Here is a 27,423-nt window from a genome sequence, read left to right as displayed (position 1 = left end):
ATTTTGGAATTCAACTTGGTCTTCTCGAATGTTTGCACAAACACCCTCTGTGACACATAAGGTGACTTTCGGTTTATTACAGTCTAATTATAAGCCTGAGGGAGCTCTGCCATATGTCATTGGAAAGTTGTTTTTCCCTAGATTTCTGCTAGATCCCAGGTCCTACCTGATCTGATTATTTGTAGCAAAGATGTTTCTGAGGCAGTTTCTAAACCAAAAGAAAATGTAATTTAGTTTGGTTTAATTGTGCTTCATAAGATTCTAGAACACAGCTAAATATTAAACTGATTTTAAGAAGTCTCAGGTTGGATACCTGTTTGTTAAAGCAAAATGTGGCCCGATTCCATTCTGACAACGTGGTCAGCACGTGTGCAAGATAGCCGTCCCCTTCACAGGGATCTAGAGGATATGGAGTCTATTTTCATTTTTATTTTTAAGTTGTTAATTTCATAATCCAATAATGAGAGAGACAGTGACTACCACCTCCTGGTATGTCACTGGGTAAACATTTTCCGAACTTTCCTTACGTTGTTCGCTTTGTAGATGACTTTTCAAATGTAATAAATTTCTCCTTAGCATAACATTTCTAAACAAATTTACAAAACTAGTAAATGGTGAGTCCCTTAAGATCAGAGACTTAGCTTATTCGTTTCTTGTTTCTTGTCAGCACCAAACGTGGCACCTGTCTCATCTGAAAGGATGGATTAATACTGTTAAATAGAATTGTCTCTGAGAGAAAGGATTGTCTCCTTAAAAGTATTGTATGGTCTAGATCAGCACTGTCCGATAGGATCTGCGGAAATAACGGACATGTTCTCTATCTGTGCTGTGCAATATGGCAGCCAAATAGCTACACGTGGCTATTGATCGTTGAAATATGGCTAGTGTGACTAAGGAACTGAATTCTTTAATTGTATTTAATTTTAATTTATTTAAATGTAAATAGCCACATGTGGCTACTGGTAACCATATTGGATACTACAGACCCAGATCCACAGAATTTCACCTGTGTTCTCTCAAATGCTGAGCCTGATGGGCAAGTTCCCTGTGTTCTCCTGTTTTTTTTAACAGATACTGAGGATTGAGCTTGTTTTCCTCTCCTATTTAAATTGGCCTATACCCAATTCATCCGTTCATTCATTCAATCAGCAAATATTTATTTATCATGAATTATGTGCCAGACACTCTCTCTGCTAGATGCTAAGGGGTGAAAAATGAGCAAGATAGGTCCCTGCCCACAAACAACTTACAGTCTCATAGGGGAAGAAAGATTAGTAAATAAATAAATGCAATGGAGTCTATGGATTTAGTTTGTGGTACTTTGTTACAGCAGACCTATTAAACTAACACAGCATTCCTGATCAAGGAAGCAATATCGTGAAAACAAGGCAAATAAGCTGTGGAAGATATTTATTAAAGTTCTATTTTTTGATTACTTAACCCAGGATTTTTAGAAGGAAAAAAATAAATCAAGCATCTGCTGGAGTATGACAATTTCTTTTATAAATATTTTTCTACTTTTGGAAAAATAAACAACCAAGTAGCTAATAATATTTGGGGTGAAATTAGGAGTATATTTGTTTTGTTTTGTTTTGTGTTTTGAAAGATTGGCACCTGAGCTGATATCTGTTGCCAATCTTCTTTTTTTTCCTTCTTCTTCTTCTTCTCCTCCTCCTCCCCAAAGCCCCTCCCCCCCTCGGTACATAGTTGTATATTCTAGTTATGAGTGTCTCTGGTTGTGCAAGAGAGTATGTTTCTGCTAAAATGTATCATGAATCAAAAAATAAATGTTAATGGTCATCATAAGTCAGAAGAAATTTTTTGTTTATTAAACTTGTCTCCCTACATAAAGTAGTTATACCATTAGTAATAAGACCCTCCTCCACAATTCTCTGCATATATCATATGAGGAAATATATGTATGAGAGCTACATTTCCTATTTCTGATGTATCAGCTTTGAGGGAGAGGGTTCGTGAACAGGAGCTGGGGTAGGAGTCACACACTGGATGGCTGCAGCTAGAACTACATTCTTCCTGGTAGGATAGCACCCTAAGGTCCCACCTCACTCCTCCAGTTATCACTGGGATGGGCCAGATTGGGATCTGAGAGGCCAAGTCAGAGGCCAGAGAGCACCAATAACATTGTAACTCTTGAAAGCCACATCCCTTGCAAAGGAAGAATAGTCAGACTCCAGATAGCCTTCTAGCCAGGGTTCAGCAGTGAGAGAATAGGGGGCTGAGTGCTTGGTGCCATCAATCTTTTCCTTTGCGTCCATGCAGCAGTAAGTGCCAAGCATTAACTGACTCTGAGGAATGGGTTAGGGACAATGAACTGTGGATAGCACTAAGTCACTTACGTGGTGCAGAAGCCCTTCTGTAACAAATGTGAATAACAGTACTGTACCTTGGAGGACCTAGCTGGAGCCTGACAAGGCTAGAGTACAGAATGCAGGGCAGGTAAGGGTCTGAGGGACAGGTACACCTGGAGAGGTTGACAAGTGCAAAGGAGCAGCAGGTTTGATATGGGGATCAGGGAATAATAATGGATCACTATTGGACATTTTGAGTTTGAGCGGCTTTTGGGGCATTCAAGATGACCAGGAGGCAGTTAGAGATACAAATCTCTAGCTTAGGTAGGTGTGATATTGTGGTTTACACTAAGAAATATAGTCGTCCCTCTGCATCTGTGGATGCGGAACATGTGGATAAAGAGGGCAGACTAAGGGACTTGAGCATCTCAGGATTTTGGTACCTCAACCCCCGCCCCCCCCCCCCCCCCGGGATGATCCTTGATGAGAACCACAAAGGTATCTTTTGTTATGTTAATGAAGTGACTTTTGAACAATCTAGGTAACCTAAGGATGGGAGCTGGTTGCCAAGGAACCCAACTGTGTCATTAGAGGATTAGAACTTTCAGTCCCGCCTTACCCCTCCACCCCCCCAACACACACCTCTGGGGAGAGGCGAGGGGCTGGAGGTTGAATCAATCGCCTTTGGCCAATGATTTAACAAATCATGACTATGTACTAAAGTCTCCATAAACACCCAAAGGGATGAGGTTCAGAGAGCTTCTGGGTTGGTGAGCACGTGGAGCTTTGGGGAGAGTGGCAAGCTGTGAATACAAATAGACTATTGCTAAAGAAGGACACATTTTGACTTTTCTGCTTATTACATTAAAAATTTCATGGCCTAACATGTTGGACCAATGCATTTCCTTGTGCTGACCCATCTCAAGCAACACTTCTCTTCCTTGACGGGAGAGTGAAGAGCTTTGAGCATTTCACAGTGGAAAAGTTTGCTTCAATTTTTATTATTTAGTTAAGTTGTTAAGAAGGACAGCTAAGTCTAAACAGTCAAACAGGAGAAGAATATAAAATTTCTGCTCTTAAAATTTGCAAGTGTTCCTATGCGTCTCTGTGGGAAAAAATTAGATAAGAATGTTTATTCCTTAGAGGTTTTAGCGAATGTTTCCTCCAAAACTTACTGAAATAGGTTAGGAGAAGATTTTTCTTCAATTTGTTTCGGTTCCTTAGAAGATCACAGGCTATACTAGGGTAAGAAGTCAAGCCTATTCTATCTTGCATGTCAGATTCTATTCCTATAGTGTGGGGACCACAATGAGCAGAATTCCCAGTCACCCATGACTGAGAAATAAACATGTACCGTTTTATTCCCTGCTCCCCCAAATCCAGCTGTCTTTATATCGGTCTTAACACTATCCTGTGTGGAGGCGCTTACTTTGAAATACTTTTGCTAGGACCTATTAGGCACCTAGTTGATGGAGTCCCTGGTCAAGAGTACAATTTATTCTCCATGAAAGGGAAAATGGGTGGCCGGGAAACAGGGGCTGGGATGGACTTTTAACTAGATACCCTTTTGTACCTTTTGAATTATGTGCATGTATTATCTACACTATAAAGTTTTTTCACGTATTAAGGTTTTTGTTCTAAGATATTATGGTTTAATAAATAAGGGAAATAATTAGGTATTACAAAGACTGTGCTTAAGTCTTGGGTGTGTCTTTTCTTTGAAAGACTCCATTTTTTTTTTTAAAGATTTTATTTTTCCTTTTTCTCCCCAAAGCCCCCTAGCACATAGTTGTATATTTTTTTTAGTTGTGGGTCCTTCTGGTTGTGGCATGTGGGACACTGCCTCAGCATGGCTTGATGAGCGGTGCCATGTCCACGCCCAGGACGAACCAGCGAAACCCTGAGCCACTGAAGCAGAGCGCTTGAATTTAACTACTTGACCATGGGGCCGGCCCCTTAAACACTCCTTTTATGCTTCAGTTTAACTTTTACTAAAATTTCTACTTCATGGATTTCTTTTTCTTTCTTTCTTTCTTTCTTTCTTTTTTTTTTTTTTTGCTGAGGAAGATTGTCCCTGAGCTAACATCTGTTGCCAATCTTCCTCTTTTTGCTTGAGGAAGATTGTCCCTGAGCTAACATCTGTGCCAATCTTCCTCTCTTTTGTATGTGGATCTCTGCCACAGCATGGCTGCTGACCAGTGGTATAGGTCCACGCCTGAGAACTGAACCTGGGTCACCAAAGCACAGTGCACCAAACATAACCAATAGGCCACAGGGCCGTCCCCCCTACTTCAAGGATTTCTTATGCAGATCAAACAAGGTAAAGTTCTTCAAAAGTTCACTTTACACTGAAAAGTGTTATTCACACCTAATTTATTGCTGAGGAATGTTAGGGACTGAATGTTTGTGTCCTCCCAAAATTCATATCTTGAAACTCTAACCTTCAATGTGATGGTATTGGGAGGTGGGGCATTTGGGAGGTGATTAAGTCATGAAGGTGGAGAGAGAGAGGCTAGACAAGCTCTCCATACATCTCTGGCTAACTGGTAGCCTGCAAGCATGCCCAGGGGAGGCTTGGTAAGAAGTAAAACCTGGGACAGACCTTGCAAATCCCTGAATTTTGAATGTACTCATAAACCCACATACAAATCCACTGGCAAGGGTTGGAAACCTTGCTAGTTTGAGGTGTTTTAGCATAGCCTTGGGCCAATCAGTGGCTGACTACCAGGCTATGCAGACAGAGGGACAACATCCAGGAAGCAAGCTAAAACATGAAAGTAAGGATCAAAAAGAAAACTGAGCAGGGACACGAATGGCCATCCTCCACAGGAGAGACGTGTTTATTATCCCTTGGCTCCAAATTTACCCTTGATTGTCAGCTCTGTGGGAAAGAATCTGGACTTTTAATATTTTTCCTTTGCCAGATGGCACAATGTTAGACTTTTTCAGTAGAGGGTGATGAGGAATCATTGCCATAGGAAAGGATTTTTCTTCCTGATTCTGGCATACATTCGCTGGGCAGCACCAGAAGGGTACATGGTTTCACCAGAGTCCAGCTCCTACAGTGTCCTTGATTTGCCTACCCCATGCTTCTGCAGCAGGGGCAGCTTCTCCAGTACTAGGATCCTGCACAGCATGTCACACAAGCATATAAAAGTTTTGAACAACACTATCAACCAACTTGACCTAAGTGACATTTACAGAACACTCCACCCAACAACAGCAGAATACATATTCTTTTCAAGTGCACACAATTTCCAGAAGAGAACATGTGCTAGCCCATAAAAAATGTCTTGATAAATTTATTTATTTATTGGTGTGGAAGATTGGCCCTGAGCTAAGATCTGTTGCCAATCTTCCTCTTTTTGCTTGAGGAAGATTGTTGCTGAGCTAACATCTATGCCAATATTCCTCTATTTCGTTTGCAGAGCGCCACAGCATGGCTCGATGAGTGGTGCATAGGTCCACACCCAGGATCCAAACCCGTGAACCCTGGGCCACTGAAGCAGGGCACATGAACTTAACCACTGTGCCACCATGCCAGCCCCTTTGATAAATTTAAAAGAATTAAAATCATTCATAGTATATTTTCCAACACAACAAGTATAAATCAATAACAAAAAGAAATTTGGATTTTGTAGCATAGTGCTTCTGGTGAGACGTTTACCTCTGAACAGCTTTCCTTAGCACTCTAAAGGGAGAATTCCCCACAGTGCTTAGAGGAAAATATTTGGCATTAAATGTTAATATTAGAAAACAAAAAGTCTCACATCAATAATGTAAGCTTTCACCTAAATGAACTAGAAAAGTGCAAATTAAATCCAAAGCAAGCAGAAGCAAGGAAACAATAAAATCAGAGAGGAAATCAATGAAATAGAAAACAGAAAAACAATAGAGAAAATCAATGAAACTAAAAGATGCTTCTTTGAAAAGATCAATAAAATTGATAAATCTTTAGGTAGACCAACCAAGAAAAAAAGGAAGGCATAAATTACTGACATCAGGATTTACAGAGAGAACATTACTACTGACCCTACAGAAATTGAAAGGATAATAAGGTATTCTTTCAACATCTTTTTTGTCAACAAATTATACAACTAAGATGAAATGGATAAATTCCCAGAAAGACAAGAACTACCAAAACATCTTTAAGAAGTGGAAAATATGAATAGATCTATAAGAAGTAAAAATTTAGCTTGGTAATGAAAAATCTTTCCATAAAGAAAATCCCAGGGCCAGATGGCTTCACAGGCAAGTTCTAAGAAATAACTGAAGAAGAAATAATACCAATCCTACCTAAATCCTTCACAAAATAGAGGAAGAGGAAACACTCCCCAACTCATTCAACGAGTCCACATCATTCAGACACCAAAGCCAAATAGAGACATTGTGAAAAAAGAAAACTATAAACCAATATCCCTCATGAAAAGAAATACTAAAATCCTTAACAAAATATTAGCAAGCCAAATCCAACAACATACAAAAAGGATTACACGTCACGACCAAGTGGAATTTAGCCTAGAAATATCACATGATCATCTCAATAGAGGCAGAAAAAGCATTTTAAAAATCCAACATCCACTCAAAATCTAGGATTATAATGAGACTTTCTTCACCTGGTAAGGAACCTCTCTTAAAAACCTAGAGGGGCTGGCCCCGTGGCCGAGTGGCTGGGTTCTCGAGCTCCACTTAGGGCAGCCCACGGGTTTGTCAGTTCGGATCCTGGGCGTGGACATGGCACAGCTCATTGGGCCATGCTGAGGCAGAGTCCCACATGCCACAACTAGAAGGACCCACAACTAAAAATATACAACTATGTACCAGGGGGCTTTGGGGAGAAAAAGGAAAAATAGAAAATCTTAAAAAAAAAAACAAAAAGAAAACCTAGAACTAACCTCATACTAAATGGTGAATGAATGATTTCTTCTCCTGAGGATTGGGAACAAGACAAAGACGTCTCTTCTCATCAATTCTACTCAGTGTTATACTAGAGGTTCTAGTCAGTGCAATAAGAAAAGAAACAATAAATTAAAGGCATACATATTAGAACGAAAAAAGGAAATAAAACCGCTCCTATTGACAGATGACACACTCTTGTATGCAGAAATCCAGAGGAATCATCAAAAAGCTACCAGAACTAGTCTAGCAAGGTCTCAGGGTACAAGACCAATATACAAACCCACTTCATTTCTGTATGCTAGCAAAGAACAGTCCAAAAATAAAATTAAGAAAACAATCCCACTCTCCAAAATATCAGAAAGAATAAAATACTTTGGAATACATTTAACAAAATGCAAAAACACTACAAAACACTGCTGAGAGAAAGTAAAGAAGATCTAAAAAACTGGAAAGAAATTCCATATTCATGGATTGGGAGTCTCAGCATTGTTAAGATGACAGTCCTTCCCAAACTGACCCATAGATTCAATGTCACAATCCCAGCAGGTTTTTGTAGAACACAAAAGCCGATACTAAAGTTTATAAGGATGTGAAAAGAACCTGGAAAGCTAAAAGGACTTTGAAAAAGAGGAATAAACTTGTATGGTTTACACTACCCAATTTCAAAACTTCTTATGAATAGACAGTAATTAAGACAGTGTGGGATTGGTATAAGGATAAATACATAGATTAGTAAGACAGAATTGAGAGTCCAGAAATAAAATCCTTCAACTTATAGTCAATTGGATTTTTACAAATGTGCCCTGGGGGCTGGCCCAGTGGCGCAGCCGTTAAGTTTGCACGTTCTGCTTCTCGGCGGCCCGGGGTTTGCCATGGCACCGCTTGGCACGCCATGCTGTGGTGGGCATCCCACATATAAAGTAGAGGAAGATGGATACGGATGGTAGCTCAGGGCCGGGCTTCCTCAGCAAAAAGAGGAGGATTGGCAGATGTTAGCTCAGGGCTAATCTTCCTCAAAAAAAAAAAGGTGCTCTGGCAATTCAATGGGGAAAGTATATTCTTTTCGACAAATGGTGCTAGAACAATTTGATATTATGTGAAGAAGAAGAGGAGGAACAAGAGGAACGCAGAAGAAGGAGGAGGAGGAGGAGGAAGAAGAACAGGGAGAGGAAACAGGGGAAGGAGGGGCAGAACCACCACCACCACCACAGCGACATAGCTCCTTACCTCACACCACACATAAAATGTAACTAGGGATGGATCAGAGACCTAAATGTAAGAGCTAAACTAAAGTTTTCTAGAAAAGACACAGGAGAAAATCTCTGTGACCTTGGGTTAAGCAAAGATTTCTTAGATGTGACAATAAAAACACAGTCCATAAAAGAAAACATTGATATTTTGTTGAAACAAAATAAAAAACTTTTACCCTTTAAAAGACACTATTAAAGCATGAAAAGACAAACGTTGATGCATGTTCAAAAAAACAAAAGAAAAAGATAAGTGACAGATTAGGAAGAAATATTTGCAAGTCACATGTCTGACAATACGTTTGTATCCAAATTATAAAGAACTCTTACAACTCTATAAAAACAGACAAACAACCCAATTAAAAAATGACAAAAGATTTGAATATTTGAATAGACATATCATCAGAGAAGATATACGAATGGCTAAAGAGCACATGCAAAATTGCTCAACATTATTAGCCATTAGGGAAATGGAAATTAAAACCATAATGAGATACCACTACATACCCACTAGAATGTCTATAATCAAAAGGGATGACAATATTAAGTGTTGGTAAAGATGTGGAGCAATTGTAACTCTTACACATTGCTGGTCAGTATGTAAAATGGTACAACCTCTTTGGAAAACAGTTTGGCAGTTTCATAAAAAGTTAAACAAACTTACCATATGACCCAGCGATTCTACTCTTAGGTATCTACTCAAGAGAAATGAGACTTGTGCATGGATGATCATGGTAGCATTATTCATAATAGCTCCGAACAGGAAACAATCCAAATGTCCGTCAACTGTTGAACAAATAAACAAAACATTGAACATTCATACAATGGTCTACTATTCAGCATTAAAAAGGAATAAACTAATACATGCTCCAACATGAATGAACCTCAAAAACATTATGCTCAGTGATAGAAGCCAGACACTGAAGACTATGTATTATATAACTACATTTACATGTAATTTCCAAAAAAGACAAATGTATAGAGACAGAAAGCAAATCAGTGCTTGCCAGGAGCTGGGGAGTTACTGGAGTTGATTTACCTTATTGGCAACACTCTTGAGATGGTCTATGAATGTTGGCTGCTAATGTCCCCAGAGCTGCCCAGGTCATTTCCCTTCCTAGGATTTCTTTGTGCAATTCTTCCTGCAATTCCTTTAAATACCTAAGCCATCTTCTTACATATTTTCTGTTTTATTTAGGGTAGCCAAAGTCTGTTATAAATATGCCCTAGTCACACCCTTCTCAAGATTTGGTTGTGTAATCATTTCTTCCACTCCATGAAATAACATTTCCATCATTGTTTACACTTTCCTTTCTGTTTAAGCTAATTTTTAGTAATCAGAAAAAAACACAAACAAAAACATAATGACATGCCAGTGATAAGGTTCCTGAGCTAGCCCACTAGAGACATCATGATCTGATTGAGAATTCTAGATACTGAAACAAGAGGGCCATGTGGTTTAGTGCAGGAAAAGACTAAGAGAGTTTCTGCTTCATTTCTGGAAGAATCCTGTTTGAAAACACACTACACACCTGCACACATATACACACACAGGTGCACTCACGTATGCAGTTGTCACTCCCCTCTTCCAGTGCTTTCTCACTGTCCTAAGACTATAATTAGCACTCTTCTTTCAACGATAGGGCTACTCATAGAGACTTCCTTACCTGAAATTCCTTCTAAATTATTCTCTTACTGCCGAAATTTCCTTTAAATGCCATAGAGTAGACTCATTGCAGATCTCACTTGTTCGAAAAACAGAACAAGAAGACTAAACAAAGGCACCAAAGCCTCTTCCTGTAAATACAGTCTACACGCATCTGCATGCCTTTATGGCTCAAGCTTTCTCTTCCTCTCACAGTACTCTCTGGAACTGCTCTCTCCAAATTCACCCCTTGGCTCGAAATCCAGTAAATGCATACAATTTTAATGCATATCTTTCCTCTTTATTTGGTTAACTTATTTACTGGAGTTTATCTTTCTTATCTTTGGCTTCTGGTTTGCTCTCACGGGCCGGAACCTACTTGTGAGAAGCCCTCTCTTTCTGCACTGAAACGTTGTCACTGCCTGTCTTATTGTGTTAGTAGGTGTTGGGTCAGTAGGCAGATGAAACCAAGAGGCCTGGTGATGAAGAAATATCTGCAAACTGGGACAATGAGAATGATTACAGAGGTTGGAGGCAGAACACGGCACGGAGGTTGGAATTCTAAAATGTATGTCAGAGGTGGAGCAGTTGGACACTGGCCCGAAGGGCCGGCAGGGCTGGGGCAGGCCAGGGCTGGGGAATTTTGCTGGGAGGTTCATATAGGAGACAATGGAAGCAACACTGTGACCTTTGCTTCTCTAAACTGGTTGTGTAGCTTTTGTATCAATAGTCACATTCTATCTACTAACAGGAGCACTGTATCCCTGACTTTGTCATCTTTGAAGAATTTTGACATTTTTTTTGAAAATTATTTTATTTTTTTAATTGCAGTAACATTGGATTATAACATTATATAGCTTTTGGATGTACATCATAATATATTTCAGATTCTGTGTAGATTACATCATGCTCACCAGCCAAAAACTGATTATTGTTGGGGCTGGCCCTGTGGCCGAGTGGTTGAGTTCGCGCTCTCGGCTGCTGGCGGCACAGTGTTTCATTGGTTCGAATCCTGGGCGTGGACATGGCACTGCTCATCAAACCACGCTGAGGCAGTATCCCACATGCCACAACTAGAAGGACCCACAGCGAAGAATATACAACTATGTACTGAGGGGCTTTGGGGAGAAAAAGGAAAAAATAAAATCTTTAAAAAAAAAACAAACTAATTATTATCCATCCCCTCACATGTGAGCCTAATCACCCCTTTTGCCCTCCCCCCTCCCCCCCTTTCCCAGTGGTAAACCACCAATCCAATCTCCAATGCTATGTGGGGTTTTTTTGTCGTTGTTTTTATCTTCTACTTATGAGTGAGATGATACGGTATTTGACTTTCTCCCTCGGACTTATTTCACTCAGCATAATACCCTCAAGGTCCATCCATGTTGTCACAAATGGCCGGATTTCATCATTTCTTATGGCTGAGTAGTGTTCCATCGTGTACAAATACCACATCTTCTTTACCAGTTCGTCCTTTGATGGGCACCTAGGTTGCTTCCAAGTCTTGGCTATTGCGTATAATGCTGCAATGAACATAGGGGTGCAGGTATCTTTATGCATTTGCGTTTTCAAGTTCTTTGCATAAATACCCAGCAGTGGGATAGCTGGATCATACGGTAGATCTATTCTTAATTTTCTGAGGATACTCCATACTGCTTTCCATAATGGCTGCACCAGTTTGCACTCCCACCAGCAGTGTACAGGGTTCCCTTCTCTCCACATCCTCTCCAACACTTGTTGTTTCCTGTCTTGTTAATTACAGCCATTCTGACCGGAGTGAGGTGATATCTCATTGTAGTTTTGATTTGCATTTCCCTGATAGCTAACGATGTTGAGCATCTTTTCACATGCCTGTTGGCCATCCGTATATCTTATTTGGAGAAGTCTCTGTTCAGACCTTTTGCCCATTTTCTAATTGGATTGTTGGTTTTTTTGTTGTTGAGCTGTATGAGTTCTTTGTATATTTTGGATATTAACCACTCATCTGATATATGGTTTGCAAATATCTTCTCCCAATTGTTAGGTTGTCTTTTCATTTTGTTGATGCTTTCCTTTGCGGTGCAGAAGCTTTTTAGTTTGATGTAGTCCCATTTGTTCATTTTTTCTTTTGTCTCCCTTGCCTGGTCAGACATGGGACTTGAAAATATGCTGCTAAGACCAATGTCAAAGAGTGTACTGCCTATGTTTTCTTCTAGAACTTTCATGGTTTTGGTCTTACATTCAACTCTTTAATCCATTTTGACTTGATTTTTGTGCATGGTGTAAGGGAATGGTCTACTTTCATTCTTTTGCATGTGGCTGTCCAGTTTTTCCAACACCATTTATTGAGGAGACTCTCCTTTCTCCATCGTATGCTCTTGGCTCCCTTGTCGAATATTAGCTGTCCACAAATACGTGGGTTTATTTCTGGGCTCTCAATTCTGTTCCATTGATCTGTGTGTCTGTTTGTGCGCCAGTACCATGCTGTTTTGGTTACTATGGCTTTGTAATATATTTTGAAATCAGGGAGTGTGATGCCTTCGGCTTTGTTCTTTTTTTCTCAGGAATCCTTTGGCTATTTGGGGTCTTTTGTTGTTCCATATAAATTTTAGGATTCTTTATTCTATTTCTGTGAAAAATGTTGGAACTTTGATAGAGATTGCATTGAATCTATAGATTGCTTTAGGAAGTATGGACATTTTAACGATGCCAATTCTTCCAATCCAGGAGCAAGGAATATCTTTCCATTTCTTTGTGTCTTCTTCGATTTCTTTCAACAATGTTTTATAGTTTTCAGTGTACAGATCTTTCACTTCTTTGGTTAAGTTTATTCCTAGGTATTTTATTCTTTTTGTTGCAATTGTAAATGGGATTGTATTCTTAATTTCTCTTTCTGCTACTTCATTAGTGTATAGAAACACAACTGATTTTTGTACGTTGATTTTGTATCCCGCGACTTGATTGTATTCCTTTATTGTTTCCAAAAGTTTTTTAGTGGATTCTTTAGGGTTTTCTAGATATAAAATCATATTGTCTGCAAATAATGACAGTTTCACTTCTTCTTTTCCAATGTGGATCCCTTTTATTTCTTTTTCTTGCCTGATTGCTCTGGTTAGGACTTCCAATACTATGTTAGGTAAGAGTGGTGACAGTGAGCATCCTTGTCTGGTTCCTGTTCTTAAAGGGACAGCTTTCAGTTTTTCTCAGTTGAGAATTATATTTTCTGTGGGTTTGTCCTATATGGCCTTTATTATCTTGAGGTATTTTCCTTCTATACCCATTTTATTTAGAGTTTTTATCATAAATGGATGCTGTATCTCATCAAATGCTTTCTCTGCATCTATTGAGATGATCATGTGATTTTTATTCTTCATTTTGTTAATGTTGTGTCACGTTGATAGATTTGTGGATGTTGAACCATCCCTGGAGTGAAACCCATTTGATCATGATGTGTGATCTTTTTAATGTACTATTGTATTCGATTTGCAAGTATTTTGTTGAGGATTTTTGCATCAACGTTCATCAGTGATATTGGCCTGTAATTTTCTTTTTTTGTATTGTCCTTTTCTGGTTTCAGTATCAGGATAATGTTGGCTTCGTAGAATGACTTAGGAAGGCTTCCCTCCTCTTCAATTTTTTGGAAGAGTTTGAGAAGGATAGGTATTAAGTCTTCTTTGAATGTTTGGTAGAATTCACCAGGGAAGCCATTTGGTCCTGGACTTTTATTTTTTGGGAGGTTTTTGATTGCTGTTTTGATCTCCTTACTGGTGATCAGTCTATTCAAATTTTCTACTTCTTCTTGGTCCAGTCTTGGAATGTTTTATGTTTCTAAGAATTTATCCATTTCTTCCAGATTATCCAATTTGTTGGTGTATAGCTTTTCATAGTATTCTCTTATTATGTTTTGTATTTCTGAGGTGTCTGTTGTAATCTCTCCTCTTTCATTTCTGATTTTATTTATTTGAGCCTTCTCTCTTTTTTTCTTGGTGAGTCTAGCTAAGGGTTTGTCAATTTTGTTTATCTTTTCGAAGAACCAGCTCTTGGTTTCATTAACTTTTTCTATTTTTTTTAGTCTCTATTTCATTTATTTCTGCTCTGATTTTTATTATTTCCTTCCTTCTGCTGATTTTGGGCTTTGTTTCTTGTTCTTTTTCCAGTACCTTTAGATGTGATTTTACATGGTCTATTTGGGATTTTTCTTCTTTGTTGAGGTAGGCCTGAATTGCTATAAACTTCCCTCTTAGAACTGCTTTTCCTGTATCCCACAGATTTTGGCATGTCATATTTTCATTTTCATTTGTCTCCAGGAATTTTCTGATTTCTCCTCTGATTTCTTCATTGACCCATTCATTGTTCAGTAGCATTTTGTTTAATCTCCACATTTTTGTGTCTTTTCTGGTTTTCTTCCTGTAGTTGATTTCTAGTTTCATGTCTTTGTGGTCAGAAAAGATGCTTGGTATTATTTTGATCTTCTTAAATTTATTGAGACTCGTTTCGTGTCCTAATATGTGATGAATCCTGGAGAATGTTCCATGTGCATCCGAAAAGAATGTGTATTCTGTGGTTTTTGGATGGAATGTTCTGTATATATCTACTAAGTCCATGTGGTCTAATGTGTCCTTTAAGGCCAGTGTTCCGTTACTGATCTTCTGTTTGGATGATCTATCCATTGCTATAAGTGAAGTGTTAAAGTCCCCTACTATTATTCTGTTACTGTCTATTTCTCCTTTTATGTCTGTTAATAATCGGTTTATATATATAGGTGCTCCTACGTTGAGTGCATAGATATTTACAAGTGTTATATTTTCTTGTTGGATAGTTCCCTTTATCATTATGTAGTGCCCGCCTTTGTCTCCTGTTACAGTTTTTATTTTAAAGTCTATTTTGTCTGATATAAGTATTGCTGCCCCTGCTTTCTTTTCTTTGCTATTTGCATGGAATATCTTTTTCCATCCTTTCGCTTTCACTTTGTGAGTGTCTTTAGGTCTGAAGAGTGTCTCTTGTATGCAGCATATACATGGGTCTTGTTTTTTTATCCAATTGGCCACCCTATGGCATTTGATTGGAGCATTTAGTCCATTGACGTCTAAAGTAGCTATTGATAAATACGTGTTTATTGACATTTTGTTACTTTTTTTCCCCTAGGTGTTTTAGTAGTTCTTCTCTGTTCCTGTCTTTTTCTCTTGCTCTCTTCCCTTGTGGTTTGATGGCTTTCTTTAGTAATATGTTTGATTTCTTTTGTATTACTTTTTGCTTACTTATTATATGTTTCTGATTTGTGATTACCATGAGGATCCTAGTTAATATTCTATGTATATAACAGTCTATATCGAGTTGATAGACTCTTTAGCTTGACTTCTTTCTAAAAGCTCTACTTTTTCACTCCCCTCCTCCCACATTTTATATTTTTCAAATCATATATAGTCTCTTGTTTAGTGTGTGTCCATCCGTTACCTTCTTATCATTGAAATAGGTGACTTTAGTACATTTGTCTTTTAACCTGCATATCATCTTCACAGGTAGTTAATCTGCTACCTTTACTATGTTTTTACCTTTACGAGTGATTTTATTGACTGTTTTTTGTTGTTGTTGTTTTGTTTTTTTGATAATAATTTTTTTTAATCTCTATTTGTGGTCATTGCTTTCCCACTTAAATAAGTCCCTTCAGCATTTCTTCTAGACCTGGTTTCTTGATGATAAACTCCTTTAATTTGTGCTTGTCTGGGAAGCTCTTTATCTCTCCTTCCACTTTGAATGACAACCTTGATGGATAGACTATTCTTGGCTGTAGGTTTTTTCCTTTTAGCACTTTAAATATGTTGTGCCATTCTCTTCTCGCCTGTAGGATCTCAGCTGAGAAGTCTGCTGATAGCCTGATGGGCTTCCTTTTATATGTCACTTGTGGCCTTTCTCTTGCTGCTTTTAGGATTCTCTCTTTATCTTTAATTTTGGACATTTTAATTATAATATGTCTTGGTGTGGGGCTCTTTGGGCTTATCTTCTTTGGAGCTCTCTGTGCTTCCTGAACTTGGATGTCTGTTTCCTTCCTCAGATCAGGAAAATTTTCATCTATTATTTCTTCAAATAAATTTTCTGCCCCTTCGTCTCTCTCTTCTCCTTCTGGGACACCTATAATCTGAATCTTAGCATACTGGATATTGTCCCAGAGTCCCTTAGACTGTTCTCATTCTGTCTAATTCTTTTTTCTTTTTTCTGTTCTGCTTGGGTGATTTCCTCTAGTCTTTCATCTAGCTTGCTGATCCATTCTTCTGCAGAATTTTGACACTTTTCATCATTCTTTCCTCCCAACTCTTCCCTTTTTCTTATTAAAACTTTTGTACTGTCCTCCCTCCTGGTTTGTCTTCTGGCTTGGTTTTGTTTTGGGCTGTTTGTTGTATTTGTCCCTTCAGTGTTACCCACTGCACTTCTGCTGTACTTGTGCCTGGCATAACTATATCTACTTTCAAGCTTAAATCACATACTATATCTTAGTTCTAGACATTATCCCTAAATTTAATTTCAGGAACTTGTCCATAATGGATCTCAATATTTTCTGCTCCCTCCTCACAAAGCTGTTCTTCCTTCTTATTTTTGGTCCTAAACTATTATTTGGTCCTAAATATATTTGGTCCTACATTAGTGCTATTACACAATCTCCCATGCCAGAAACATAAATTCCTCCTCTGCTTTACCATCAACAGAAGATTACTAAATCTACTATATACTACTTTTACAACCTTCTAAACCAGTGGTTCTCAAAGTGGGGTTCTCAGATCACCAGCAGCAGCATCACTGGGCTACTTGTTAGAAATGGAAATTTTCAGGCCTCTCTCCAGACCCATGAAATCAGAAACTCTGGAGATGGATCCAGCACTCTGTTTTTTGTTTTTTGTTTTTCCCATGAGGAAGATTGGCCCTGAGCTAACATCTGTTGCCAATCTTCCTCTTTTTGCTTGAGGACGATTGTTGCTGAGCTAACATCTGTACCAATCTTCATCTACTTTATGTGGGATGCCACCACAGTGTGGCTTGACAAGCGGTGCTAGGGCTGTGCCTGGGATCTGAACCCATGGACACCCTGAGCCACCAAAGAGGAGCTTGCGAACTTAACCACTATGCTGCTGGGCAGCCCCGCAGCAATCTGTTTTAACATGCCCTCCAGCTGATTTTAGGGCACACTAAAGTCTGAGGACCAGTATTCTAAACAAGTGGTTGTTAATCCTAGGGATCCATGATTGGGCTTTAGGAGGACCAAAAAAGCATCTGCAATTGTATCTAAAACCACGTGTATGTTCATATATATTTTTCTGAGAGGAGTGCTTTTATTCCTTTCATCTTCAAATGGGTTCAAAGACTTCCAAACTTGGGACTGCTCCTTGTTTTCCATTGCTACCACCACTTACCCTTTGATCTAGACCCTTTGCCCTCTAGTTTCCACCCTTTTCAGTGCATCTCCATGGTGCAGTGACAATGATCATTCTAAAACATGAATCTGATCATGGTCACTCTGCTGCTAAAAGACCTTCAATGGCTCCCAATAGCTTATGATAAAGTTAGCTTTTAGCATGACAGACAACACCTTTCATCAAGGCTTATTCTTTCGCATGCATCTCTAGTCATTGTCAGCCTTTGGTCCAGCAATAATAAACTTTGAATATTCTGGACGTCGCTTGGGCTCTCATACCTCCCTGCCTTTGTATATTCTGCATGCTCAGCCTGGAAAGCCCTTCACTGTTCCTCTCTCCTTGACTGGCTAATTCCTTTTGGCTCAAGATTCACTTCTAGCAACAGCTCTTCTGGGAAGTCTTCCGTGAGGATTATGTTTAAGTGGCCCTCCTTTGTGCTCCCAATTCTCCCTGTGTTTATCCCTCTGGTAGTAGTTCTCAGCATCTTGGTCTTAGAACCCCTTTACACTCATAAAAATTATTGAGGATCCTAAGAGATTTATAGGATATTTCATCCATATTTACCATATTAGAAATCAGATCTGTGAAATTTAATATTTTAAAACTGATTTAAAAATAATTACAAACCCATTATGGGTTAATATAAATGATGTATTTTTATGATAAAATGATATTTTCCAAAAAATATTTTGAGAAGAGGGGGATTGTTTTACATTTTTCAAACCTCTCTAATGTCTGGCTTAACAGAAGACAGCTGTACTCTCTCATCTGTGCATTCAAGGTTGTGGTGTTTTGGTTGAAATGTGAAGAAAATCTGGTCTCACACAGATAAGGAGTTGGAAAAGCCAAAACTATTTTCATAGCCTCTCTAGATAAACCTAGATATCCTTCTTTGATACTACACCAAACTTGACATGGGGTAGTCTCTTAAAGTGCAGTTGCCGGGACCAGGCTGGTGGCGCAGCAGTTAAGATTGCACGTTCCACTTCTTGGTGGCCCAGGGATTGCCGGTTCAGATTCCTGGTGGGGGCATGGCACTGCTTGGCAAAAGCCATGCTGTAGTAGGCATCCCACGTATAAAGTAGAGGAAGATGAGCATGGATGTTAGCTCGGAAGATGGGTGTGGATGTTAGCTCAGGGCCAGTCTTCCTCAGCAAAAAGAGGAGGATTGGCAGTAGTTAGCTCAGGGATAATCTTCCTCAAAAAAAAAAAAAAAGTGCAGTTGCCATGAGGACTGAATCTAAAACCATATCAATTAACTTTTTATATTCTGCTACATTAAAATCCATGGATCTATCTTACACTTCGAGTGACTCTGCATTGGTTATTTTGAAAACAGTTGTTCACTGAGTTGTAGAGATCTTCCAAACGTTCACATTTCATTATATAATGTCAAAAAAGTACATTTGTTAATATCACTGGTATTTTTAGCAGAAAAGTCTTTAAGTAGTGGGAAGCTGTCAAGCTCAAGGTGGCGAATGCCAGTTTTACAAAATTTGGATTTTTGTTTGAAAACTTAACCACACACGTGCTTTTTCTGGAGACAACCAAGCTATTTGGGCATGCAGCAGAAGTATTTACCATTTCTTCACACATATTAAAAGGACGTGTAGGCTATGGTGAAGTTTTAACAAAATCAATAATTTTTACTCCTCTATCAAAGACATTTTTTTTTTAAAGATTGGCACCTGAGCTAGCATCTGTTGCCAACCTTCTTTTCTTCTTCTTCTTCTCCCCAAAGCCCCCCAGTACATAGGTGTATATTCCAGTTGTAGGTCCTTCTAGCTCTGCTATGTGGGAAGCAGCCTCAACATGGCCTGATGAGCAGTGCTATGTCCGCACCCAACTCCAACCAGCGAAACCCTGGGCCGCCAAAGCAGAGCGCTTGAACTTAACCACTCAGTCACAGGCCGGCCCCGGTCATGGACGTTCAAACTAGCTTATTTTAAAAATCTTAAATTTGGGGGCTGGCCCAGTGGCGCAGCGATTAAATGAGCACCTTCCGCTTCGGTGGCCTGGGGTTCCCTGGTTGGGATCCCCGGTGCGGACATGGCACCGCTTGGCACACCATGCTGTGGTAGGGGTCCCACTTATAAAGTAGAGGAAGATGGACACAGATGTTAGCTCAGGGCCAGGCTTCCTCAGCAAAAAAGAGGAGGACTGGCAGTAGTTAGCTCAGGGCTAATCTTCCTCAAAAAAAAAAAAAAAAAACCTTAAATTTTGTATGCTATGAGTGCAAGGATATGAAGAATATAAAATACCACTATTTGTGCAGTTTGGCGCCACTGCCTTGATTCCTGCTAAAGTGCCAGCAGTTTAATCTCCTATTGCTACAACACTATCAGTGCAAATGTAAACAAAGTGAAAAAGGAAAACGTCGTTTTTTTTAAAAAAGATTTTTATTTTTCGTTTTTCTCCCCAAAGCCCCCTGGACATAGTTGTATATTTTTTTAGTTGTGGGTTGCTCTAGTTGTGGCATGTGGGACGCCACCCCAGCATGGCCCAAAGAGCGGTGCCATGTCCGCGCCCAGGATCTGAACCCCCGAAACCCTGGGCGACTGAAGCAGAGCGTGCCAACTTGACCACTCGGCCCTGGCCGGTCCCCAGACAAGTCTTATATGACTGTGACAATTGTTTTGACCTTGCAGACCCACTGAGAGAGCCTCCAGGACCCTCAGGGTTCTGCGGATGGCATTTTGGGAACAGCTGCCCTGTTTCACATACTACTATTGTCTCTCATTAAGTTGCAAGTTCTATGTGGACTGTCTGTAACTGTCTTTGATGTGCCCTTATCTAAGTGTCTGGTACATAACACTCAATATTAGTACCTGCGGAATGAGAGAATAAATGACAAGTTATAAACAACGACCGCACAGCCCTCATCTTACTGCCTCTTTCTTAATTCAATCTGAACTTACACGTTTTGTAAAGTTTTCCAAGTTTTTTCACAATTAGGATGCCGGCCAATTTTTTAAAGAGTTGGGGCGGGGGAGCTGCCTGTATATAACAATGACATGTTAGAGTTTGGTCAACTATTTGTCTGTGATGCCCGAGTGTCATTCCTCCTTCACAACCCGCACCAGCAGGCCAGGCCTCTGGGTTTCCCAGTCTGACTTAGAGCAAAGACCGGAAAGAGCTGGGTCTCCCATGTTTATAGGAGCACAGAATTTGAACGAGTCGCAGCCGGGAAAAAAAAAAAAATCAATAAAAAACCCGTGGAGGAGAACCGCGGCAGCAACAGCCTCAGGGACCCGGGAGCCCCAGGTCTCAGCCTCGCGAGATCCGCCGGGTTGCCGAGGCGACGCTTCCGGCAGGCGCGCGCAGCCCTGGGAGCAGGGGAGTTGTGAAATGGGCGGCTAGACCTGCCCGGCGCCGTGAATTCGCCAGCGGGAGCGCGCTCGCGGCCGCGCGTTCTTCGCTTTCCCGGCTCCGTCGCTGACGCGTCTTGGACGTTGGGGAGCGGGAGGCAGCGGGATCGGGATGAACAGCGGCGGCGGCTTCGGTTTGGGCTTAGGCTTCGGCCTCACCCCCACGGCGGTGATTCAGGTGACGAATCTCTCGTCGGCGGTGACGAGCGAGCAGATGCGGACGCTTTTTTCCTTCCTAGGAGAAATCGAGGAGCTGCGGCTCTACCCCCCGGAGTAAGTGCTCGAGCTCGGCTGGGGGAAGGGCGCGGGCGCCATAGAGCCCTCGGGGACCGAGGCGTCGGGGAGAGCGCGGCCGGGGGCGCGCGGGGCCCGACACGTGACCGCCGGGCTTACCTGGGTGCCCATGTTTGATGAGGGCAGCGGGGCCTGGCGCCCTGCGGGCCTGCTCTCCTTGTTAGTCGGAGTTGGGGAGTTAACCTCTGCTCCGATCCCTTACAAAGGATTCAGAGAGGTGGCCTTTTGCGTGCTTCTCGGACTTGTGGTCGCCGCCGAGTTCTCGAATTCCTGCCTCCCCCCCCCGCCCCCCGCTTTTTTTTCCCGAACTTAAGATGGCCGCTGATGGGCCCGGAATAGTCCTCATGGCCAACGCCTGATAGCGTTTTTGCAACGTGAAAATCGCGGAGACTGCGCCGGAGAAACTATCCGGTTCTTAGGGCCTTAGTGTCAGGCCGTTATTACTGACGAGAAAGCCTGTGGCTGGTGACAAGATGGAATCAGGGCTCCATTTGTCCCCGGGGCTGTGTGCACAGACAGCATCTTCGGGGTTAACGTAACCGAGCCCATCCATGTTGTTAAAGATCATGTCTATGCCCTCTTTTGGCAGCAAATTAAAATTTCCTCCTGGAAGGTGACACCGTCCTGAACCTTTCAGACAAAGTGTCAGTCGGCGCAGGATTATCCCTGCTGGATACTTTAGAAGTCCAGCTCTCGACTGGCATTCGTAGGTCGCGGACACTTCCCAAGCTGTGTATTTTGAAGTGAGGTTCCCCTTGTATAGTACTGTTTTTCTAGGCGGTTTGCGGGTTGTTCGCATTCTTACACTCATACGCTTTTTTTTTTTTATGAAATAGAGCTTAGAATCTCAAAATCCTCAGTATTTTGTTGTGCAGAATCCTTTGAAAGAAGGGATAGTTGGAGTTTAAAAGTCAAAGAGAGTAAAAAGCTCTTTCCTGAAACATGGTGCATTAATATGGAGTTAGTGTGTCACAGATTGTAATACATTTTGCAAAATTGTAACGTAAATATAACACACGTGGGACAGACAGAATCCTTAACCAGTTTTTCCATAAGTGAATCCCTTATTCCTGTTTTTCAAAAATATTGACATGCTTTACTAACAGCCCGTTTTCTGCTTTGTAATCAAGTTGTCATAACCTGGTGTTTATGTTAAAGATGTGTTTGCAAATTTGGGCAGAAATGGGTAAAAATGCAATAGTAGTAGCTGTATTGAAGACAGATAATTGTTTTTTATTTATTTATTTATTTGTTTTTTGGAGGAAGATTAGCTCTGAAGTAACATCTGCCGCCAATCCTCCTCTTTTTGCTGAGGAAGACTGGCCCTGAGTTAGCATCCGTGCCCATTTTCTTCTACTTTACATGTGGGATGCCTGCCACAGCATGGCTTTTGCCAAGCGGTGCTAGGTCCGCACCTGGGATCCGAACCAGCGAACCCCGGGCCGCCAAAGCATAACGTGGGAACTGGCTGCTGCGCCACAGGCTGGCCCCAGATAATTGTTTTGTGTCGTGGTGTGGTGGACATCTTTGGAGCTGAGTAGAAATTTGTTTTAAATTTGGAAATGTATTTCTTTAATAGAGTATGATAATAATTTCTCATTAGGTTTTGAAGAATTCAGTTGCTAATATGAAAATTCACATTTTAAATTTAATTCTTTCGGCACAAGGCAGCAATTCAGTTTTTGAGTTTTTAAACATTAAAGATTTGTCAACGTTGATTGTAAACGTTAAAAATTCTTATTTGTCATCTTTTTTGTGCTTCCAGATGATAAGTATCCAGAATTTCTATTTTAACTTTCTGCACAATAAGTGAATCTCGTATGTTATGAAAACCTTTTTACAGCAGTAAGAAATCTTTGTAGTTTTTTCAGTTAGCTTTTTATTGAGGTATAATGTACATACAGAAAAGATGGATTTTCACAAAGTGAAAATACCTGTATAACCAGCACCGTGATCAGGATTATCTGCGTCCTGGAATTTCCCCCGCGCCCCCCTTCAAGTGACAACCCCCAAAGAGTAATCCTGTCCTGATTTCTAACACCACTTCTGACATGAACACCTGTGTTGATTTTCTTGCTTGCTGGTTTTCTTCACTTCTCTGGTCTTCAAAAGTACTAATAGGAAAGGTTAAATCCGTCAATTACTTATTTAAGTTTGTTTAGTTAAAAAAATTAATATAACCAATAGTCGCTTTGAGAAATAGTGAACAACACTACATGTGATCCTAACACCCTCTCAAAACCTCTCTCCACTTCCATGTATTTCTCTTCAGTCCTTTTTATATGTGTTTATTGTAATACACTGTAATCAAAGGATTTATACACTGTGATTGTAAACTTTTTTGGCTCAACCTGTAATAAGCATTTATCGTATTGCTGCATTTTATTTACAGTTATATTTAAAGACTGTAATATGTCCTTGGTGTTAATGTATTTTTGATATTCTGTCATTGGATATTTAGTTGCTGTGTGTGTGTGTGTGTGTGTGTGTGTGTGTTTGTTTTATAAGTCAGTGGATTTGAGCTAGAAGCATTTGAAAACGTGTTTTTGATTGTCAGCAATGATTGGAGGGCCTTCTGGCATCTGATGGTAAGTGTTAGTAATTGATAAGAAAGTCTCACACAGGGAAGAATGGTGCCGGCCAAAGTCTCCCTGGAGCCCTGCTGAGAAAGCCTGTTCTAAATATTTGTATGTCAGTGTTCTCATGCCTCAAACTGTAGACTCTGTCCATGTTCTGGATTATATCCTTTTTGGTTGATCCTCACAGGATGTATATTAATATAATAAAACATTGGATTTATTATTACCACATTGACCCTTTAAAAGATTGTACAGTGCCATCACCATGTTTAATAAGAATCAAAATAAACAGTTAGGGCCCAGGGAATTTACCTGATGCTCAGAAAGTTGGTTCTGTCTTTTCTGCATTAAATTCTCAATGAGAAATTCTGATTTTTTTGAAAAACGATTGTAGGAAGTTTTATATTTAAAAAAACAAAACTTGATTCAACAAATGAGGTCAAAGTAAAATCTGCTTTATTTGGTACTGCTTTGGGAACTGCTGCTTTCTTTAGAAGCAGACATTTAGACCAAATGTAATATGTAACCCCCTTTTAAAAATTAAAACTGTAGGTCAGAATTACATTTTAAAATGATAGTCCTGTATAATTAAAAAATAAATCTATTCACTACCTGAGATATACTAGAGAGATCTAAATGTAAGACTTGGAAACATGGTAATTTATAAATAAATACACATTTATTTGGTGAGATATTCATCATCTGTATTTAGGGTTGCCACTGTATCGTATTTTAGCCTATAATGTTCAAAATAAATAGTGTTATTACTTCTCCTGAAAAGCTCAAATGTTTACCTTTTTTTTAGTGAGGAAGATTGGCTCTGAGCTAACATCTGTTGCCAATCTTCCTGTTTTTGTTTGAGGAAGACTGGCCCTGGGCTAATATCTCTGCCGATCTTCCTCTGCTTTATGTGGGATGCCGCCACAGTGTGACTGGACGAGTGGTGCTAGGTCTGCACCTGGGATCCAAAGCTGCAAACCCCGGGCCACTGAAGCAGAGTGTGCAAACTTAACCACTGTGCCACCAGGCCAGGCCCCCAAATGTTTACATTTTTATAAAGTAAATATAAATTGATCTTTACTTTTCCTTTTGAAGAAGGTGATTGGAGATGAAGGTGAAGAAAATTGCTTAAAGCAGTGGTGTAGCCATGTCTAGTGTCCATGCTCCTGTGAGGATGCTGTTCAGAACAGACCAGTATTTTTTAAGCAGTTCCTGGGTTTCTGAAGTCTTGGGGGCAAGTCTTAACGTGTAGTTGCTTTTCTGCCTAGTAACTATAACCAGGCTTGTATTTCCTATTCCTGTGGATGTTTTAAATTTGAGATGATGTGCGTTTCAAGTAGGAGTATTTGGAAATGTGTTTCTATTTTCAACAGTGATTATTTAGGTTTCCATTCTTTCACAATGGGATCTATCAATTTAGGAAATGTACTTTCAGTAGTGGCTTGTCAGGTTCTTGAAGATGTCTGTGATAAGAGTGTATTTGTTGCAATTGCTAGGGCTTTAGTAGCTGTTTCTAATTACAGATTTTTTTTTGTTGCAAAGGACAGAAACAGTGCTACCAGTCTAGCTAAAGACGAGACAGTATTAAAAAGATGGAGATTTCCCTAAATTGAAGAATAAGGACTATAGTACAGCTAGGTCTCCTGGGAACTGGGACTGGGACCCAGAAAAGTATCAGCAAACAAGGTGACTATCTGCGTCTGCTGAGAGGCTTTACTGTCAGCTCAATTTGTTTCTGTGTATCCGCTCAATTTCTTTGCAGATTTGTTCTGTGCTCACTCATCTGGCATCTGACGGAAGTCCTGACTCTAAGTGATTTTCCAGCCCAAGAGAGATTATCTGATTGTTCCAAGTTTGTTTGGTCAAGCCACACAAATTATAGGTTGCTAGTTAGCCAGTGAAATGGGGCCCTTGTGTCATGTGGGTAATCAGTTGTGGCTGGAAGCTTATAAGATCTGTTGAGGGTTTCACATAAGGAAATTGATAAGGTCTGTGCTGAAAGTCCATAGAATGTTTTGGTAGTACCTGTAGGAGGGGCACTTGATCACTTTTAAAATGGCTTTCCAGAAGACTTGGAAACCTGACCCTTGAAGAACAGTGGAATTACCATTCAAAAAGGGAGTTAGAGAGGACATCATAGCCAAATGGAACAACATGTACAAAGATGACCTAGATGTTTAGGATGTGTTTTGGGAACCACAAGTATTTTTATTTATTTATTTATTTTGGTGAGAAAGAAGATTTGCCCTGGGCTAACATCCATTGGCAATCTTTCTCGTTTTTTGCTTGAGGAAGATAGCTCTGAGCTAACATCTGTGCCGTTCTTCCTCTATTTTTGTATGTGGGATACCTCCACAGCATGGCTGGTGAGTGGAGTAGGTCTGCATCCAGGATCCGAACCTGTGAACCCAGGCTGCCCAAGCGGAGTGTGTGGAACTTTAACCGCTCAGCCACGGGGTCAGCCCCAACCACAAGTATTGTTGTGCCTGGATTTTTTGGTGCATTTAGCGATGAGGCAAGAACAGAAAGGTGTCTTTGAGGAAATTTAAGGATTGGAGTGACATGACGAAATTTAGGGTTTAGAAAGATTACTCTGGCAGCTTTTGTGGAAGACCATTAATAAGGAGTTGAGATTGGAAGATTGGTTAGGAGCCATTGTAGTAATCCAGGTGAGAAATGATGAGGGCCTGAATTAAGACACTAATAATGAGAATGGTGAAAGAATTAATGTGACAGATATTTGGGAGTCAGTCTTCACAGGATTTAATGACCAATTGTATGAAGAGGAGAGAAGAGTCAAGGATGGAAACAGCCTCCAAATCTCAGTAGTTCGTTAGAAACAGATGATTACTTACACCTGAACTGGTGGGTGGGGAGCTCTACTCATTGTGGTCCCTCACTCTGGGTTGAAGCTTATATATCAGTGACCCTTCTCTCAAATGCTACTGGTCCCTGTGGCAGAGGAACAGAGCTGGGTAGTGCCACTTGAAGGTACTAAATAGTGACATATGTCAGTTCTGCTCATATTTAATTAGCCAAAGCAAGTTGCATGGCCACATTTAAACTTCAAGGAACAATGAAATGCAATTTTGCCATGTAATCAGAAGCAGATTTGGAAATATTTGGTGAAGAGATTAATTGACCACTGATTTGGTGAACATTAGTGACTCCAAGATTTCTGACTTGGGTAATGTATTTTTAACTGAGATGGAAAGTATAGGACAAAGGGCAGGATTGTTGAGGAAGGAGAGGATGAATTTATCTTAGACACAGTAAGTTAAGGGGTGGGCCCCATGACCATCAAGGTGTACTATTCCAGCAGGCACTTGGATCTGGGAGTCTAGAGCTCAGGAGATTTGGTAGTGTAAAGGTGAGTTAAGTGTGGATGCGAATACATTTACCTCAGTGACGAATACATAAAGTACTTGACTTAAATCTTGAATGGTGGAGGATTGTTGGAGTGGGTTGGCCTGAAGACTGCATTGGTTGCCTTAGGCAGGAATGAATTGAGTTGGGTAGGATGAGAAACAGATAGGGTCTTATTTTTCTTTTTGCAACTTTAAATTAGCCTGACTACTTTGGTTAATAATAATATAAATAGTTTCAAGTTCTAAATGCAAATATAATTTATCATCATAGTTTTTGGTTAATAGCACACATATGTATGTTTAACCATTATCAAGGTTAATTTGTTGCT

The 27,423-nt window shown here is 40.1% G+C and overlaps 1 protein-coding gene across 6 annotated transcripts in view; it reads left to right on the top strand.

Annotated features, from left to right (window-relative positions):
* The first annotated feature begins 19,880 nt into the window (after positions 1–19,880).
* SREK1 (splicing regulatory glutamic acid and lysine rich protein 1) overlaps positions 19,881–27,423 on the top strand; it is a 47,753-nt gene continuing 40,210 nt past the window's right edge. For 2 of the 6 annotated variants that reach the window (XM_008541777.2, XM_008541776.2), the window contains exon 1: positions 19,881–21,126. In XM_008541777.2, the coding sequence (XP_008539999.1) occupies positions 20,966–21,126 (161 nt within the window). In that variant the 5' untranslated portion in view covers positions 19,881–20,965. The remainder of the gene's footprint in view (positions 21,127–27,423) is intronic. The other 4 variants (XM_070587424.1, XM_070587421.1, XM_070587422.1 and 1 more) reach the window with 3 other exon arrangements.

This window comes from Equus przewalskii, chromosome 20 (genome assembly GCF_037783145.1).
Source record: "Equus przewalskii isolate Varuska chromosome 20, EquPr2, whole genome shotgun sequence".
NCBI lineage: Eukaryota > Metazoa > Chordata > Mammalia > Perissodactyla > Equidae > Equus > Equus przewalskii.
The sequence above is the reverse complement of the archived record's forward strand: the minus strand, read 5'-3'. Positions and strand labels throughout refer to the sequence as shown.